The sequence below is a fragment of the Hoplias malabaricus genome, chromosome 3 (assembly GCF_029633855.1).
Source record: "Hoplias malabaricus isolate fHopMal1 chromosome 3, fHopMal1.hap1, whole genome shotgun sequence".
In the NCBI taxonomy this organism is placed as follows: domain Eukaryota; kingdom Metazoa; phylum Chordata; class Actinopteri; order Characiformes; family Erythrinidae; genus Hoplias; species Hoplias malabaricus.
The window spans coordinates 80939720-80957901 of record NC_089802.1 but is presented as its reverse complement, the minus strand read 5'-3'; the positions used below and the strand labels follow the sequence as shown (position 1 = coordinate 80957901).

Genomic DNA, 18182 nt, shown 5'->3' with positions numbered 1-18182 from the left:
TCAAGACAAACTGGTCTCAAACACTGCACAGCATTTTTAAAGTCACCTGTTTATTAGGAATTATAAATATTTCCATCCACCCCACTTGGGCCACGTGGACCGCTTACAAAGAGAGTTACCCCCAACCCCCCGAGAGCACGGAGACGGCGGACCACTGTTGTCCCACTGAGGGCAAAGCTGGAGGTCCACTGGTGTTTTACACAGTGTTTTCTGGACGGACCGCTGCTGATTAAACAGAATTTTAGACAAAATACCACATTTTAGCACTTTTCCATTCACAGTCCAATTCACATTTATTTTCCTTCATTAGGTTCTTTTTGTTATTCTTTATAAATAAGATTAGTAAAGAATTTTAATCAGCACAGTGTCAACATTTTTATCATTTAATCATTTTATATCAGGCTTATACTCATTATTATCTCTCTCAGAGTTGTTGGTAATATCTGTATGAGTATGTTTTCCAGAATAAAAGTCTCTGTGAATGTAAACTCTGTGTGAGGAGATTATAAATGAGTTCTATCCTGTACAGGACAGTAGTCTGAGGGGTCCGATGGTGGACCAGCAGTGGTCTACAGTCAGTGGTGTGACAGCCTTTTTAACGTTGTAACAGTGAACTGGGCGGTGCTTTGAGCTGAGCTTTGTTTGAATCTGGCAACCCTGCTCCCTTAGCGTGTGAGTCGCTGTTCAGCGGAGAGCTACACCTACACATTTAGCATTTAACACACAGAGCGAGCGCGCGAGAGAGAGAGAGAAAGAGGGAGAAAGATGGAACCGCAGGAGAAAACACCCAAATACGGTAAGTACAAAACACTACACAAAGAGAGCGAGAATATTTGAGGCAGGTGTTGGTTTGATAGAGAGAGAGAGAGAGAGAGAGAGGTGTGGCGGGGACAGAGATGGAGAACAGAGAGAGCCATGGAGGATACTGTAGATGAGTGTGTGTGTGTGTGTGTGTGTGTGTGTGTGAGAGAGAGAGAGAGAGAGAGAGAGAGAGAGAGAGAGAGAGAGGGGGGGATGGATGGAGAAGGGTGTGGATCGGAACCCAAATAAAGAGGGAACCACAGAGAGAGATTAGGTCTCACTGCGCAGCTGCCTGTCTCCTATCTCCTGTCTTCTGCCTCCTGTCTTCTGCCTCCTGTCTCCTGTCTCTTGCATCCTGCCTCCTGTTTCCTGCCTCCTATCTCCTGTCTCCTGTCTCCTGTCTTCTGCCTCCTGTTTCCTGCCTCCTATCTCCTGTCTCCTGTCTCCTGTCTTCTGCCTCCTGTTTCCTGCCTCCTATCTCCTGTCTCCTGTCTCCTAAATCCTGCCTCCTGTCTCCTGCCTCCTGTCTTCTGCCTCCTGTCTCCTAAATCCTGCATCCTATTTCCTGTCTCCTGCCTCCTGTCTCTTGCATCCTGCCTCCTGTTTCCTGCCTCCTATCTCCTGTCTCCTGTCTTCTGCCTCCTGTTTCCTGTCTCCTAAATCCTGCCTCCTGCCTCCTGTCTTCTGCCTCCTGTCTTCTGCCTCCTGTCTCCTGCCTCCTGTCTCCTGCCTTCTGCCTCCTGTCTTCTGCCTCCTGTCTCCTGTCTTCTGCCTCCTGTCTCCTGTCTCCTGCCTCCTGTTTCCTGCCTCCTGCCTCCTGTCTCCTGCCTCCTGTCTTCTGCCTCCTGTCTCCTGCCTCCTGCCTCCTGTCTCCTGTCTCCTGTTTCCTGCCTCCTGTCTCCTGTCTCTTGTCTCCTGCCTCCTGTCTTCTGCCTCCTGCCTCCTGCCTCCTGTCTTCTGCCTCCTGTCTCCTGCCTCCTGCCTCCTGTCTTCTGCCTCCTGTCTCCTGTCTCCTGCTTCCTGTCTTCTGCCTCCTGTCTCCTGTCTCCTGTTTCCTGTCTCTCTCACTCCCACACAGGCCTCGCTGTCTTCACATCACTGACATCATCATCATCATCAACAACAACAATAACAACAATAACGATGATGAAGATGAAGTGCAGTAACGCTCTTAAAATGCACTGTAACACACTGAGTCTGTAACATTACTGCCCCCCCCACACACACACACAGGTGACTGTGATGGGGCAGTGTGTGTGTGAGGGAAGTGGGTTATAGTTCCTCAACAACATGAAAAAAGCCATAAGTCATAATCAGACACTGACACTGACTCCAGCTGCTGTGTCTAAACCCCAGGTCTGATCTCCCCAGCTAAACGCTGACACTATAGTCAACATAGATCGGAGCTGGGTTTAAGATCAGAGCTGAGGATTAAGGGGTTAATTCTGGAGACTAGGGCAGTGTTCCCTCAGGAATCTGGAACCACACAGACATCTAGAACATCAATAGCTGCCATTGTCTAAGGAACCAGGGGTTGGTGGAAAAGTCAGAGACTGAGAGAGAGAGAGTGGGAGTGAGAGACTGAGAGAGAGAGAGAGAGAGAGAGAGAAAGAGAGACAGGTCAGTGAAGTTTGTTGTTCTGCTGCAGACGGATGGATGTGGTCTCGTCACAGTTCTGAGTTCCTGTTGCAGACGGAAACACGCTGCAGCTGGAGAACGTCTCTGTAACACGTTTATTTCTAAACATAGAAGATAATTACACGGCTGCTGTGCTGTGAAACAGGCTGCTGTTACAATCCACAGCATGTTGGATCTTTATTGATCTTCTATTAATATTTCATTCTGAAATCATACTGATATTTTTAATTTATTATTGAAGTTTGAGCCCAGCACACTCTGAGGCCTTCGCCGTAGTAGAGTTTATGTAAATATTTTCAGTTTTTTCTAAATTACAAATCTCTACACAGACAGCATCAGCCAACAATTTCCTCTCAGACAGGAAGTGGTGAGATAGCTACTGATTATACAGAGAGAGACAGACAGAAACAGCGAGTCAGACAGAACAGATACAGACAGAAACAGAGAGACAGAAGTACAGGATTCAGGAAGATAATGAGAGAAAAAGAGGAGAGAGAGAGATGGAGAGGAGGACATTAAAGGGTAAGTTAGTATAGTGTGTGTTAGTGTGTATTATTGTAAACCTGCTCTGACCACAGCACTGTAACTGTAACAGCTCTCAGCCCATAACACTCCCGCCAGCTCAGGGGCACAACTCAGCTACCAGTTTGTACTGACCTGACTGTGTTTGTTTGTTTGTTTGTTTCGTTGTTTGTTTGCAGGTGAATCAAGGACATTTGATCCGAACTTTAAAGGGCCCATCCACAACAGGTAGGAGTTCCAGCATATTACTGATATTAATAGCACGGTAGAACAGTGTGTATCAGTGTAGAACGGTGTGTATCACTGTAGAACGGCGTGCATCAGTGTGGAACGGTGTGTATCTGTGTAGAACGGTGCGCATCAGTGTGGAACGGTGTGTGTCGGTTAAGAAACGGTGTGTAGCTGTGTAGAATGATGTGAAACGTTGTATATCAGTGTAGAACGGTGTGTATCGGTTAAGAAACGGTGTGTATCAGTGTAGAATGGTGTGTATCATGTGGAACAGTGTGTATAGGTGTAGAACGGTGTGTATCGATATAGAACAGTGTGTATCATGTGGAACGGTGTGTATCGGTGTAGAATGGTGTGTATCTGTGTAGAACGGTCTGTATTGGCGTAGAAGAGTGTGTATTGATATAGAACAGTGTGTATCATGTGGAACGGTGTGTATCGGTGTAGAATGGTGTGTATCTGTGTAGAACGGTCTGTATTGGCGTAGAAGAGTGTGTATCAATGTAGAATGGTGTGTATCATGTGGAACAGTGTGTATCGGTGTAGAACGGTGTGGATCTGTGTAAAACGGCGTGTATCAGTGTGGAACGGTGTGTATCTGTGTAGAACGGTGCGTATTGGTGTAGAAGAGTATGTATCGGTGTAGAACGGTGTGTATCGGTGTAGAACGGTGTGTATCAGTGTAGAACGTTGTGTATTGGTGTAGAACAGTGTGTATCGGTGTATAATGCTGTGTATCTGTGTAGACCAGTGTGTATCGGTGTAGAACGGTGTGTATCAGTGTAGAACAGTGTGCATTGGTTAAGAAACGGTGTGTATCGGTGTAGAGCGGTGTGTATCGGTGTAGAACGGTGTGTATCAGTTAAGAAATGGTATGTATTGGTGTAGAATGGTGTGTATCGATACAGAAATGGTGTGTATCGGTGTAGAACGGTGTGTATCATGTGGAACGGTGTGTATCTGTGTAGAACGGTGTGTATCGGTGTAGAACGGTGTTTATTGGTTAAGAAATGGTGTGTATCGGTGTAGAACAGTGTGTATTGAGTGGAAGGGTGTGTATCTGTGTAGAACGGTGTGTATTGGTTTAGAACAGTGTGTATCGGTTTAGAACAGTGTGTATCTGTGTAGAACAGTGTGTATCAGTGTGTAACGGTGTGTATTGGTGTTGACCAGTGTGTATTGGTGTGTATCGATTAAGGAAAGGTGTGTATCGGTGTAGAACGGTGTGTATCGGTGTAGAACCGTGTGTATTGGTGTAGAAGAGTGTGTATCGGTGTGGAACGGTGTGGAACAGTGTGTATCGGTGTAGAACCGTGTGTATCGGTGTAGAACCATGTGTATCGGTGTAGAACAGTGTGTATCCGTGTAGAATGGTGTGTATTGGTGTATAACAGTGTCTATCAGTGTAGAACAGTGTGTGTCGGTGTAGAACGTTGTCTATCTGTGTAGAACAGTGTGTGTATTGGTGTAGAACAGTGTCTATCAGTGTAGAACGTTGTCTATCTGTGTAGAACAGTGTGTGTATTGGTGTAGAACAGTGTCTACCAGTGTAGAACGGTTCTGTATCGGTGTAGAACAGTGTGTATTGGTGTATAATGGTGTCTATCAGTGTAGAACAGTGTGTATCGGTGTATAATGGTGTGTATCTGTGTAGACCAGTGTGTATCGGTGTAGAACGGTGTGTATCAATGTAGAACAGTGTGCATTGGTTAAGAAACGGTGGGTATCGGTGTAGAACGGTGTGTATCAGTTCAGAAATGGTGTGTATCGGTGTAGAACGGTGTGTATCGGTTAAGAAATGGTGTGTATTGGTGTAGAACGGTGTGTATTGTGTGGAACGGTGTGTATCTGTGTAGAACGGTGTGTATCAGTGTAGAACGGTGTATATCGGTGTAGAATGTTGTCTATCGATGTAGAACAGTGTGTGTATTGGTGTAGAACGGTGTGTATCAATGTAGAACGGTGTGTATCGGTGTAGAACTGTATGTATCGGTGTAGAACGATGTGTATTGGTGTAGAACAGTGTGTATCGGTGTAGAATGGTGTGCATTGGTGAATAACATTGTCTATCAGTGTAGAACAGTGTGTATCGGTGTAGAACGGTGTGTATCAGTGTAGAACAGTGTGTATCGGTGTAGAACGTTGTCTATCTGTGTAGAACTGTGTGTGTATTGGTGTAAAACAGTGTCTATCAGTGTAGAACAGTGTGTATTGGTGTATAATGGTGTCTATCAGTGTAGAACAGTGTGTATCGGTGTATAATGGTGTGTATCTGTGTAGACCAGTGTGTATCGGTGTATAATGGTGTGTATCTGTGTAGACCAGTGTGTATCGGTGTAGAACGGTATGTATCGGTGTAGAACAGTGTGTATTGGTTAAGAAGCGGTGTGTATCAGTGTAGAGTGGTGTGTATCGGTTAAGAAATGGTGTGTATCGGGGTAGAACGATGTGTATCATGTGGAACGGTGTGTATCTGTCTAGAACGGTGTGTATTGGTGTAGAACGGTGTGTATAGGTGTAGAACGGTGTGTATAGGTGTAGAACGGTGTATATCGGTTAAGAAATGGTGTGTATCGTTGTAGAACGGTGTGTATTGAGTGGAACGGTGTGTATCTGTGTAGAACAGTGTGTATCAGTGTGTAACGGTGTGTATCGATGTAGAATGGTGTGTATTGGTGTAGAACGGTGTGTATCAGTTAAGAAACGGTGTGTATTGTGTGGAGCGGTGTGTATGGGTGTAGAACTGTGTGTATCGGTGTAGAACGGTATGTATCGTGTGGAACCGTGTGTATTTGTGAAGAACGGTGTGTATCGATGTAGAACGTTTTTTATCAGTGTGGAACTGCGAGTATCAGTGTAGAACGGTGTGTATCGGTGTAGAAGAGTGTGTATCAGTGTAGAACGGTGTGTATCATGTGGGACGGTGTGTAACTGTGTAGAACGGTGTGTATTGTTGTAGAAGAGTGTGTATTGGTGTAGAACGGTGTGTATCGTGTGGAATAGTGTGTATCGGTGTAGAACAATATGTATCTGTGTAAAATGGTGTATATCAGTGTGGAACGGTGTATATCAATGTAGAACAGTGTGTGTCGGTGTATAATGGTGTGTATCTGTGTAGACCAGTGTGTATCGGTGTATAATGGTGTGTATCTGTGTAGACCAGTGTGTATCGGTGTAGAACGGTATGTATCGGTGTAGAACAGTGTGTATTGGTTAAGAAGCGGTGTGTATCAGTGTAGAGCGGTGTGTATCGGTTAAGAAATGGTGTGTATCGGGGTAGAACGATGTGTATCATGTGGAACGGTGTGTATCTGTCTAGAACGGTGTGTATCGGTGTAGAACGGTGTGTATCGGTGTAGAACGGTGTGTATAGGTGTAGAACGGTGTGTATTGAGTGGAACGGTGTGTATCTGTGTAGAACAGTGTGTATCAGTGTGTAACGGTGTGTATCGTTGTTGACCAGTGTGTATTGGTGTAGAACGGTGTGTATCAGTTAAGAAACGGTGTGTATCGGTGTAGAACGGTGTGTATCGGTGTAGAAGAGTGTGTATCGGTGTAGAATGGTGTGTATCTGTGTAGAATGGTGTGTATCTGTGTAGAATGGTGTGTATCGGTGTAGAAGAGTGTGTATCGATGTAGAATGGTGTGTATTGGTGTAGAACTGTGTGTATTGTGTGTAGCGGTGTGTATGGGTGTAGAACTGTGTGTATCGGTGTAGAACGGTATGTATCATGTAGAACCGTGTGTATTTGTGAAGAACGGTGTGTATCGATGTAGAACGTTTTTTATCAGTGTGGAACTGCGAGTATCAGTGTAGAACGGTGTGTATCGGTGTAGAAGAGTGTGTATCGGTGTAGAACGGTGTGTATCATGTGGGACGGTGTGTAACTGTGTAGAACGGTGTGTATTGTTGTAGAAGAGTGTGTATCAGTTTAGAACAGTGTGTATCTGTGTAGAACAGTGTGTATCAGTGTGTAACGGTGTGTATTGGTGTTGACCAGTGTGTATTGGTGTGTATCGATTAAGGAAAGGTGTGTATCGGTGTAGAACGGTGTGTATCGGTGTAGAACGGTGTGTATTGGTGTAGAAGAGTGTGTATCGGTGTGGAACGGTGTGGAACAGTGTGTATCGGTGTAGAACAGTGTGTATCGGTGTAGAACCATGTGTATCGGTGTAGAACAGTGTGTATCCGTGTAGAATGGTGTGTATTGGTGTATAACAGTGTCTATCAGTGTAGAACAGTGTGTGTCGGTGTAGAAAATTTGTCTATCTGTGTAGAATAGTGTGTGTATTGGTGTAGAACAGTGTCTATCAGTGTAGAACGTTGTCTATCTGTGTAGAACAGTGTGTGTATTGGTGTAGAACAGTGTCTATCAGTGTAGAACGGTTCTGTATCGGTGTAGAACAGTGTGTATTGGTGTATAATGGTGTCTATCAGTGTAGAACAGTGTGTATCGGTGTATAATGGTGTGTATCTGTGTAGACCAGTGTGTATCGGTGTAGAACGGTGTGTATCAATGTAGAACAGTGTGCATTGGTTAAGAAACGGTGGGTATCGGTGTAGAACGGTGTGTATCAGTTCAGAAATGGTGTGTATCGGTGTAGAACGGTGTGTATCGGTTAAGTAATGGTGTGTATTGGTGTAGAACTGTGTGTATTGTGTGGAACGGTGTGTATCTGTGTAGAACGGTGTGTATCAGTGTAGAACGGTGTATATCGGTGTAGAATGTTGTCTATCGATGTAGAACAGTGTGTGTATTGGTGTAGAACAGTGTCTATCAGTGTAGAACGGTGTGTATCGGTGTAGAACAGTATGTATCGGTGTAGAACGATGTGTATTGGTGTAGAACAGTGTGTATCGGTGTAGAATGGTGTGCATTGGTGTATAACAGTGTCTATCAGTGTAGAACAGTGTGTATCGGTGTAGAACGGTGTGTATCAGTGTAGAACAGTGTGTATCGGTGTAGAACGTTGTCTATCTGTGTAGAACTGTGTGTGTATTGGTGTAAAACAGTGTCTATCAGTGTAGAACAGTGTGTATTGGTGTATAATGGTGTCTATCAGTGTAGAACAGTGTGTATCGGTGTATAATGGTGTGTATCTGTGTAGACCAGTGTGTATCAGTGTATAATGGTGTGTATCTGTGTAGACCAGTGTGTATCGGTGTAGAACGGTATGTATCGGTGTAGAACAGTGTGTATTGGTTAAGAAGCGGTGTGTATCGGTGTAGAGCGGTGTGTATCGGTTAAGAAATGGTGTGTATCGGGGTAGAACAATGTGTATCATGTGGAACGGTGTGTATCTGTCTAGAACGGTGTGTATCGGTGTAGAACGGTGTGTATCGGTGTAGAACGGTGTGTATAGGTGTAGAACGGTGTATATCGGTTAAGAAATGGTGTGTATCGTTGTAGAACGGTGTGTATTAAGTGGAACGGTGTGTATCTGTGTAGAACAGTGTGTATCAGTGTATAACGGTGTGTATCGTTGTTGACCAGTGTGTATCGGTGTAGAACGGTGTGTATCGGTGTAGAAGAGTGTGTATCGGTGTAGAATGGTGTGTATCTGTGTAGAATGGTGTGTATCGGTGTAGAAGAGTGTGTATCGATGTAGAATGGTGTATATTGGTGTAGAACTGTGTGTATCGGTGTAGAATGGTGTGTATTGTGTGGAGTGGTGTGTATGGGTGTAGAACTGTGTGTATTGGTGTAGAACGGTATGTATCGTGTGGAACCGTGTGTATTTGTGAAGAACGGTGTGTATCGATGTAGAACGTTTTTTATCAGTGTGGAACTGCGAGTATCAGTGTAGAACGGTGTGTATCGGTGTAGAACGGTGTGTATCATGTGGGACGGTGTGTAACTGTGTAGAACGGTGTGTATTGTTGTAGAAGAGTGTGTATCGGTTTAGAACAGTGTGTATCTGTGTAGAACAGTGTGTATCAGTGTGTAACGGTGTGTATTGGTGTTGACCAGTGTGTATTGGTGTGTATCGATTAAGGAAAGGTGTGTATCGGTGTAGAACGGTGTGTATCGGTGTAGAACGGTGTGTATTGGTGTAGAAGAGTGTGTATCGGTGTGGAACGGTGTGGAACAGTGTGTATCGGTGTAGAACAGTGTGTATTGGTGTAGAACCATGTGTATCGGTGTAGAACAGTGTGTATCCGTGTAGAATGGTGTGTATTGGTGTATAACAGTGTCTATCAGTGTAGAACAGTGTGTGTCGGTGTAGAACGTTGTCTGTGTAGAACAGTGTGTGTATTGGTGTAGAACAGTGTCTATCAGTGTAGAACGTTGTCTATCTGTGTAGAACAGTGTGTGTATTGGTGTAGAACAGTGTCTATCAGTGTAGAACGTTGTCTATCTGTGTAGAACAGTGTGTGTATTGGTGTAGAACAGTGTCTATCAGTGTAGAACGGTTCTGTATCGGTGTAGAACAGTGTGTATTGGTGTATAATGGTGTCTATCAGTGTAGAACAGTGTGTATCGGTGTATAATGGTGTGTATCTGTGTAGACCAGTGTGTATCGGTGTAGAACGGTGTGTATCAATGTAGAACAGTGTGCATTGGTTAAGAAACGGTGGGTATCGGTGTAGAACGGTGTGTATCAGTTCAGAAATGGTTTGTATCGGTGTAGAACGGTGTGTATTGGTTAAGAAATGGTGTGTATTGGTGTAGAACGGTGTGTATTGTGTGGAACGGTGTGTATCTGTGTAGAACGGTGTGTATCAGTGTAGAACGGTGTATATCGGTGTAGAATGTTGTCTATCGATGTAGAACAGTGTGTGTATTGGTGTAGAACAGTGTCTATCAGTGTAGAACGGTGTGTATCGGTGTAGAACAGTATGTATCGGTGTAGAACGATGTGTATTGGTGTAGAACAGTGTGTATCGGTGTAGAATGGTGTGCATTGGTGTATAACAGTGTCTATCAGTGTAGAACAGTGTGTATCGGTGTAGAACGGTGTGTATCAGTGTAGAACAGTGTGTATCGGTGTAGAACGTTGTCTATCTGTGTAGAACTGTGTGTGTATTGGTGTAAAACAGTGTCTATCAGTGTAGAACAGTGTGTATTGTTGTATAATGGTGTCTATCAGTGTAGAAAAGTGTGTATCGGTGTATAATGGTGTGTATCTGTGTAGACCAGTGTGTATCGGTGTATAATGGTGTGTATCTGTGTAGACCAGTGTGTATCGGTGTAGAACGGTATGTATCGGTGTAGAACAGTGTGTATTGGTTAAGAAGCGGTGTGTATCAGTGTAGAGCGGTGTGTATCGGTTAAGAAATGGTGTGTATCGGGGTAGAACGATGTGTATCATGTGGAACGGTGTGTATCTGTCTAGAACGGTGTGTATCGGTGTAGAACGGTGTGTATTAAGTGGAACGGTGTGTATCTGTGTAGAACAGTGTGTATCAGTGTGTAACGGTGTGTATCGTTGTTGACCAGTGTGTATCGGTGTAGAACGGTTTGTATCGGTGTAGAAGAGTGTGTATCGGTGTAGAATGGTGTGTATCTGTGTAGAATGGTGTGTATCGGTGTAGAAGAGTGTGTATCGATGTAGAATGGTGTGTATTGGTGTAGAACTGTGTGTATCGGTGTAGAATGGTGTGTATTGTGTGGAGCGGTGTGTATGGGTGTAGAACTGTGTGTATCGGTGTAGAACGGTATGTATCGTGTGGAACCGTGTGTATTTGTGAAGAACGGTGTGTATCGATGTAGAACGTTTTTTATCAGTGTGGAACTGCGAGTATCAGTGTAGAACGGTGTGTATCGGTGTAGAAGAGTGTGTATCGGTGTAGAACGGTGTGTATCATGTGGGACGGTGTGTAACTGTGTAGAACGGTGTGTATTGTTGTAGAAGAGTGTGTATTGGTGTAGAACGGTGTGTATCGTGTGGAACAGTGTGTATCGGTGTAGAACAATATGTATCTGTGTAAAATGGTGTATATCAGTGTGGAACGGTGTGTATTGGTGTAGAATGGTGTGTATCGGTTAAGGAAAGGTGTCTATCAGTGTAGAACAGTGTGTATCGGTGTATAATGGTGTGTATCTGTGTAGACCAGTGTGTATCGGTGTATAATGGTGTGTATCTGTGTAGACCAGTGTGTATCGGTGTAGAACGGTATGTATCGGTGTAGAACAGTGTGTATTGGTTAAGAAGCGGTGTGTATCAGTGTAGAGTGGTGTGTATCGGTTAAGAAATGGTGTGTATCGGGGTAGAACGATGTGTATCATGTGGAACGGTGTGTATCTGTCTAGAACGGTGTGTATCGGTGTAGAACGGTGTGTATAGGTGTAGAACGGTGTGTATAGGTGTAGAATGGTGTATATCGGTTAAGAAATGGTGTGTATCGCTGTAGAACGGTGTGTATTGAGTGGAACGGTGTGTATCTGTGTAGAACAGTGTGTATCAGTGTGTAACGGTGTGTATCGTTGTTGACCAGTGTGTATTGGTGTAGAACGGTGTGTATCAGTTAAGAAACGGTGTGTATCGGTGTAGAAGGGTGTGTATCGGTGTAGAAGAGTGTGTATCGGTGTAGAATGGTGTGTATCTGTGTAGAATGGTGTGTATCGGTGTAGAAGAGTGTGTATTGGTGTAGAACTGTGTGTATCGGTGTAGAATGGTGTGTATTGTGTGGAGCGGTGTGTATGGGTGTAGAACTGTGTGTATCGGTGTAGAACGGTATGTATTGTGTGGAACCGTGTGTATTTGTGAAGAACGGTGTGTATCGATGTAGAACGTTTTTTATCAGTGTGGAACTGCGAGTATCAGTGTAGAACGGTGTGTATCGGTGTAGAAGAGTGTGTATCGGTGTAGAACGGTGTGTATCATGTGGGACGGTGTGTAACTGTGTAGAACGATGTGTATTGTTGTAGAAGAGTGTGTATTGGTGTAGAACGGTGTGTATCGTGTGGAACAGTGTGTATCGGTGTAGAACAATATGTATCTGTGTAAAATGGTGTATATCAGTGTAGAACAGTGTGTATCGGTGTAGAACGGTGTGTATAGGTGTAGAACAGTGTGTATTGGTGTAGAACAGTGTGTATCGGTATAAAACAGTGTGTATTGGTGTATAATGGTGTGTATCAGTGTGTAATGGTGTGTATTGGTGTTGACCAGTGTGTATTGGTGTAGAACGATGTGTATCGGTTAAGAAACGGTGTGTATCGGTGTAGAACGCTGTGTATTTGTGTAGAACGGTGTGTATCGGTGTAGAAGTGTATGTATCGGTGTAGAATGGTGTGTATTGTGTGGAGCGGTGTGTATCGGTGTAGAACAGTTTTTATCGGCGTGGAACGGTGTGTATCAGTGTAGAACAGTGTGTATCATGTAGAAGAGTGTGTATCGGTGTAGAACGGTGTGTATCGGTGTGGAACAGTGTGTATCGGTGTAGAACAGTGTGTATCAGTGTAGAACGGTGAGTATCTGTGTAGAATGGTGTACTACAACAGCTTTTTCTAATGCAAGTCTAGTTTGAATCAGTTCTGATTTATATGTGTTTTTGGTGTGTGTGTGTGTGTGTGTGTGTGTGTAGGGGCTGTACTGATGTGATCTGCTGTGTGCTGTTTGTGTTGGGTCTGCTGGGGTACTTTGCAGTGGGACTTTTGGGTAAGTATCTACACCACTGTGAACTAAAACATCCCTCTCTCTCTGTACACACACACACACACACACACACACACACCCAAGCGAGCCAAAACATTAAGATAAGCCTCAGGTCCACTGATTTTCTCTCTTTCTCTCTCTCTCTCTCTCTCTCTCTCTCTCTCTCTCTCTCTCTCTCTCTCTCTCAGCGTGGTCTCAGGGCGATCCGAGGAAGGTGCTTTACCCAACTGACAGCAGGGGGCAGTTCTGTGGTCAGATTGGGACCCCTCTAGAGTATGTACAGACACACACACACACACACACACACTTTAAATGGGTTTACCCAGCTTGAACCCTGTTGTGTGTGTGTGTGTGTGTTGTGTGTGTGTGTGTGTGTGTGTGTGTGTGTGTGTGTTGCAGGAAGAAGCCTCTGTTGTTCTATTTTAACATTATGAAATGTGCCAGTCCTCTGGTTCTGCTGGAGTTCCAGTGTCCCACCACCCAGGTAATTACCCCTCCACCCTTATTACCCCACACCCAGGTAATTACCCCTCCACCCTTATTACCCTACCACACAGGTAATTACCCCTCCACCCTTATTAACCCCCCACCCAGGTAATTACCCCTCCACCCTTATTACCCTACAACACAGGTAATTACCCCTCCACCCTTATTACCCCACCACACAGGTAATTACCCCTCCACCCTTATTAACGCTCCACCCAGGTAATTACCCCTCCACACTTATTACCCCACCACACAGGTAATTACCCCTCCACCCTTATTAACCCGCCACCCAGGTAATTACCCCTCCACACTTATTACCCCACCACACAGGTAATTACCCCTCCACCCTTATTAACCCTCCACCCAGGTAATTATCCCTCCACACTTATTACCCCACCACAAAGGTAATTACCCCTCCACCCTTATTAACGCTCCACCAAGGTAATTACCCCTCCACCCTTATTACCCCTCCAGCCAGGTAATTACCCCTCCACCCTTATTACCCCACCACACAGGTAATTACCCCTCCACCCTTATTAATCCTCCACCCAGGTATTTACCCCTCCACCCTTATTACCCCTCCACACAGGTAATTACCCCTCCACACTTATTAACCCTCCACCCAGGTAATTACCCCTCCACCCTTATTAACCCTCCACCCAGGTAATTACCCCTCCACACTTATTACCCAACCACACAGGTAATTACCCCTCCACCCTTATTAATGCTCCACCCAGGTAATTACCCCTCCACCCTTATTACCCCTCCAGCCAGGTAATTATCCCTCCACCCTTATTACCCCACCACACAGGTAATTACCCCTCCACCCTTATTAATCCTCCACCCAGGTATTTACCCCTCCACCCTTATTACCCCTCCACACAGGTAATTACCCCTCCACACTTATTAACCCTCCACCCAGGTAATTACCCCTCCACCCTTATTAACCCTCCACCCAGGTTATTACCCCACCACACAGGTAATTACCCCTCCACCCTTATTAACGCTCCACCCAGGTAATTACCCCTCCACCCTTATTACCCCTCCAGCCAGGTAATTACCCCTCCACCCTTATTACCCCACCACACAGGTAATTACCCCTCCAACCTTATTAACCTTCCACCCAGGTAATTACCCCTCCACCCTTATTACCCCACCACACAGGTAATTACCCCTCCACCCAGGTAATAACCCCTCCACCCTTATTACCCCTCCAGCCAGGTAATTACACCTCCACCCTTATTACCCCACCACACAGGTAATTACACCTCCACCCTTATTACCCCACCACACAGGTAATTACCCCTCCACCCTTATTACCCCACCACACAGGTAATTACCCCTCCACCCTTATTACCCCTCCAGCCAGGTAATTACCCCTCCACCCTTATTACCCCACCACACAGGTAATTACCCCTCCACCCTTATTAACGCTCCACCCAGGTAATTACCCCTCCACCCTTATTAACGCTCCACCCAGGTAATTACCCCTCCACCCTTATTACCCTACCACACAGGTAATTACCCCTCCACCCAGGTAATTACCCCTCCACCCTTATTAACCCTCCACCCAGGTAATTACCCCTCCACCCTTATTACCCCTCCAGCCAGGTAATTACACCTCCACCCTTATTACCCCACCACACAGGTAATTACACCTCCACCCTTATTACCCCACCACACAGGTAATTACCCCTCCACCCTTATTACCCCACCACACAGGTAATTACCCCTCCACCCTTATTACCCCTCCAGCCAGGTAATTACCCCTCCACCCTTATTACCCCACCACACAGGTAATTACCCCTCCACCCTTATTACCCCTCCAGCCAGGTAATTACCCCTCCACCCTTATTACCCCACCACCCAGGTAATTACCCCTTCACCGTTATTACCCCACACCCAGGTAATTACCCCTCCACACTTATTACCCCACCACCCAGGTAATTACCCCTTCACCCAGGTAATTACCCCTCCACACTTATTTCCCCACCACCCAGGTAATTACCCCTCCACCCTTATTACCCCACCACACAGGTAATTACCCCTCCACCGTTATTACCCCACCACACAGGTAATTACCCCTCCACCCTTATTACCCCACCACACAGGTAATTACCCCTCTACACTTATTTCCCCACCACCCAGGTATTTACCCCTCCACCCTTATTACCCCACCACACAGGTAATTACCACTCCACCGTTATTACCCCACCAAACAGGTAATTACCCCTCCACCCTTATTACCCCACCACACAGGTAATTACCCCTACACTGTTATTACCCCACAACCCAGGTAATTACCCCTCCACCCTTATTACCCCACCACAAAGGTAATTACCCCTCCACCCTTATTACCCCACCACACAGGTAATTACCACTCCACCCTTATTACCCCACCTCACAGGTAATTACCCCTCCACCGTTATTACCCCACCACCCAGGTAATTACCCCTCCACCCTTATTACCCCACCATCCAGGTAATTACCCCTCCACCCTTATTACCCCACCATCCAGGTAATTACCCCTCCACCCTTATTACACCTCCACCCAGGTACCTACCCATCCACCCTTATTACCCCACCACACAGGTAATTACCCCTCCACCCTTATTACCCCTCCAGCCAGGTAATTACCCCTCCACACTTATTACCCCTCCAGCCAGGTAATTGCCCCTCCACCCAGGTAATTACCCCTCCACCCAGGTAATTACTCCTCCACCCAGGTAATTATCCCTCAACCCTTATTACCCCACCCCACAAGTAATTAGCCCTCCACCCTTATTACCCCACCACACAGGTAATTACCCCTCCACCCTTATTACCCCACCACCCAGGTAATTACCCCTCCACTCTTATTACCCCACCACCCAGGTAATTACCCCTCCACTCTTATTACCCCACCACCCAGGTAATTACCCCTCCACCCTTATTACCCCATCACCCAGGTAATTAATCCTCCACTCTTATTACCCCACCACCCAGGTAATTACCCCTCCACTCTTATTACCCCACCACACAGGTATTTACCCCTCCACTGTTATTACTCCACCACCCAGGTATTTACCCCTCCACTGTTATTACTCCACCCCACAAGTAATTACCCCTCTACACTTATTACCCCACCACACAGGTAATTACCCCTCCATGAAAAAGAACACCCGAATTACCGAGTCTTCTCTAGCCTGACTACCACAGTCAGAAATGGTGGGTGCATGTGTGTGTGTGTGTGTGTGTGTAGATCTGTGTGGAGAAATGTCCAGACAGGTTCCTGACACTGCTGAAGGCCATGAAGAACCAAGACGATCTTGAATATTACACACAGTTCTGCAAAGAGGGCGTGGACATCACACAGGTCAGTTACAGTCACACTGCACTGACTCATAATCACTGACTGATACTGACTTAGAATCACTGACTGACACTGACTCAGAATCACTCACTGATACTGACTCAGAATCACTGAATGATACTGACTCAGAATCTCTAACACTGACACTGACTCAGAATCACTAACACTGACACTGACTCAGAATCACTAACACTGACACTGACTCAGAATCACTAACAATGACATTGGCTCAGAATCACTGACACTGGCTCAGAATCACTGACACTGGCTCAGAATCACTAACACTGACACTGACTCAGAATCACTAACAACGACATTGGCTCAGAATCACTAACACTGACACTGACTCAGAATCACTAACACTGACACTGACTCAGAATCACTAACACTGACACTGACTCAGAATCTCTAACACTGACACTGACTCAGAATCACTAACACTGACACTGACTCAGAATCACTAACACTGACACTGACTTAGAATCACTAACAATGGCATTGCCTCAGAATCACTAACACTGACTCAGAATCACTGACACTGACACTAACTCAAAATCACTGACACTGACTCAGAATCACTAACACTGACAGTGACTCAGAATCACTAATACTGACACTAACTCAGAATCACTAACACTGACAGTGACTCAGAATCACTAATACTGACACTAACTCAGAATCACTGACACTGACACTAACTCAGAATCACTAACACTGACACTGACTCAGAATCACTAACACTGACACTGACTTAGAATCACTAACAATGGCATTGCCTCAGAATCACTAACACTGACTCAGAATCACTGACACTAACTCAAAATCACTAACACTGACACTGACTCAGAATCACTAACACTGACACTAACTCAGAATCACGAACACTGATTCAGAATTAATAATGGTGGTGTTTTAATGTTAATACAGGATCTGTGGCTAGACATCACTCGTTTTCATGTTTCCACTCCAGTCATTGCTATTACTCATCATTGGGGGGCGCTAGTGTGTAGCGTATGTAGTAGTGTAGTACAAACTGCGCTACACACATCATTGCTAAATAATGAGCTGCGTTTTCATTTGTTTGTTTGTTTTATTGCAGATTGCTCCTTTGATCCTGAGTCAAGGGTTGTGTCCGTCTCTGATCATTCCCAGCAGGCCCTGTGAGTTCTGCACTGTTTTGTGTGTGTGTGTGTGTGTGTGTGTGTGTGTGTTGGGGGGCCATGTTTTCATATGTTTGAGGACCAGATATTCGCGCAGGGTTAGAGGTATCTCCATTTTGTGCTACAGTGAGGATATTTTGGTGGTCCTCAGAATTTCTAATGTGTGTGTGTGCATTTGTGTTTGTTTGTGTGTGTGTGTGTGTGTGTGTGTAGTTACCCGCAGGTGTCTCCCAGCTGTGGAGACGAAGAGGGGTGTGTCTGTAATCGGCAACAAAACAACTTTCAGTTATGGAACCAACAGCAGCTTAAACGTCACTGACCTCCTGGAGGCATCAAAGTCAGTTTGTGTGTGTGAGAATATGTGAGTGTGTGTGTGTGTGTGTTAGTGA

At 45.3% G+C, this 18182-nt stretch overlaps 1 protein-coding gene across 3 annotated transcripts in view; it reads left to right on the top strand.

The window, feature by feature from the left end:
- The first annotated feature begins 658 nt into the window (after positions 1–658).
- slc44a2 (solute carrier family 44 member 2 (CTL2 blood group)) overlaps positions 659–18182 on the top strand; it is a 27882-nt gene continuing 10358 nt past the window's right edge. For 2 of the 3 annotated variants that reach the window (XM_066664192.1, XM_066664190.1), the window contains exons 1-8: positions 659–796; positions 3141–3189; positions 12725–12798; positions 12984–13068; positions 13195–13279; positions 16523–16636; positions 17733–17793; positions 18007–18130. In XM_066664192.1, the coding sequence (XP_066520289.1) occupies positions 766–796; positions 3141–3189; positions 12725–12798; positions 12984–13068; positions 13195–13279; positions 16523–16636; positions 17733–17793; positions 18007–18130 (623 nt within the window). In that variant the 5' untranslated portion in view covers positions 659–765. Of the gene's footprint in view, positions 797–2879; positions 2962–3140; positions 3190–12724; positions 12799–12983; positions 13069–13194; positions 13280–16522; positions 16637–17732; positions 17794–18006; positions 18131–18182 lie in introns of those variants that run through there. The other variant, XM_066664191.1, reaches the window with a different exon arrangement.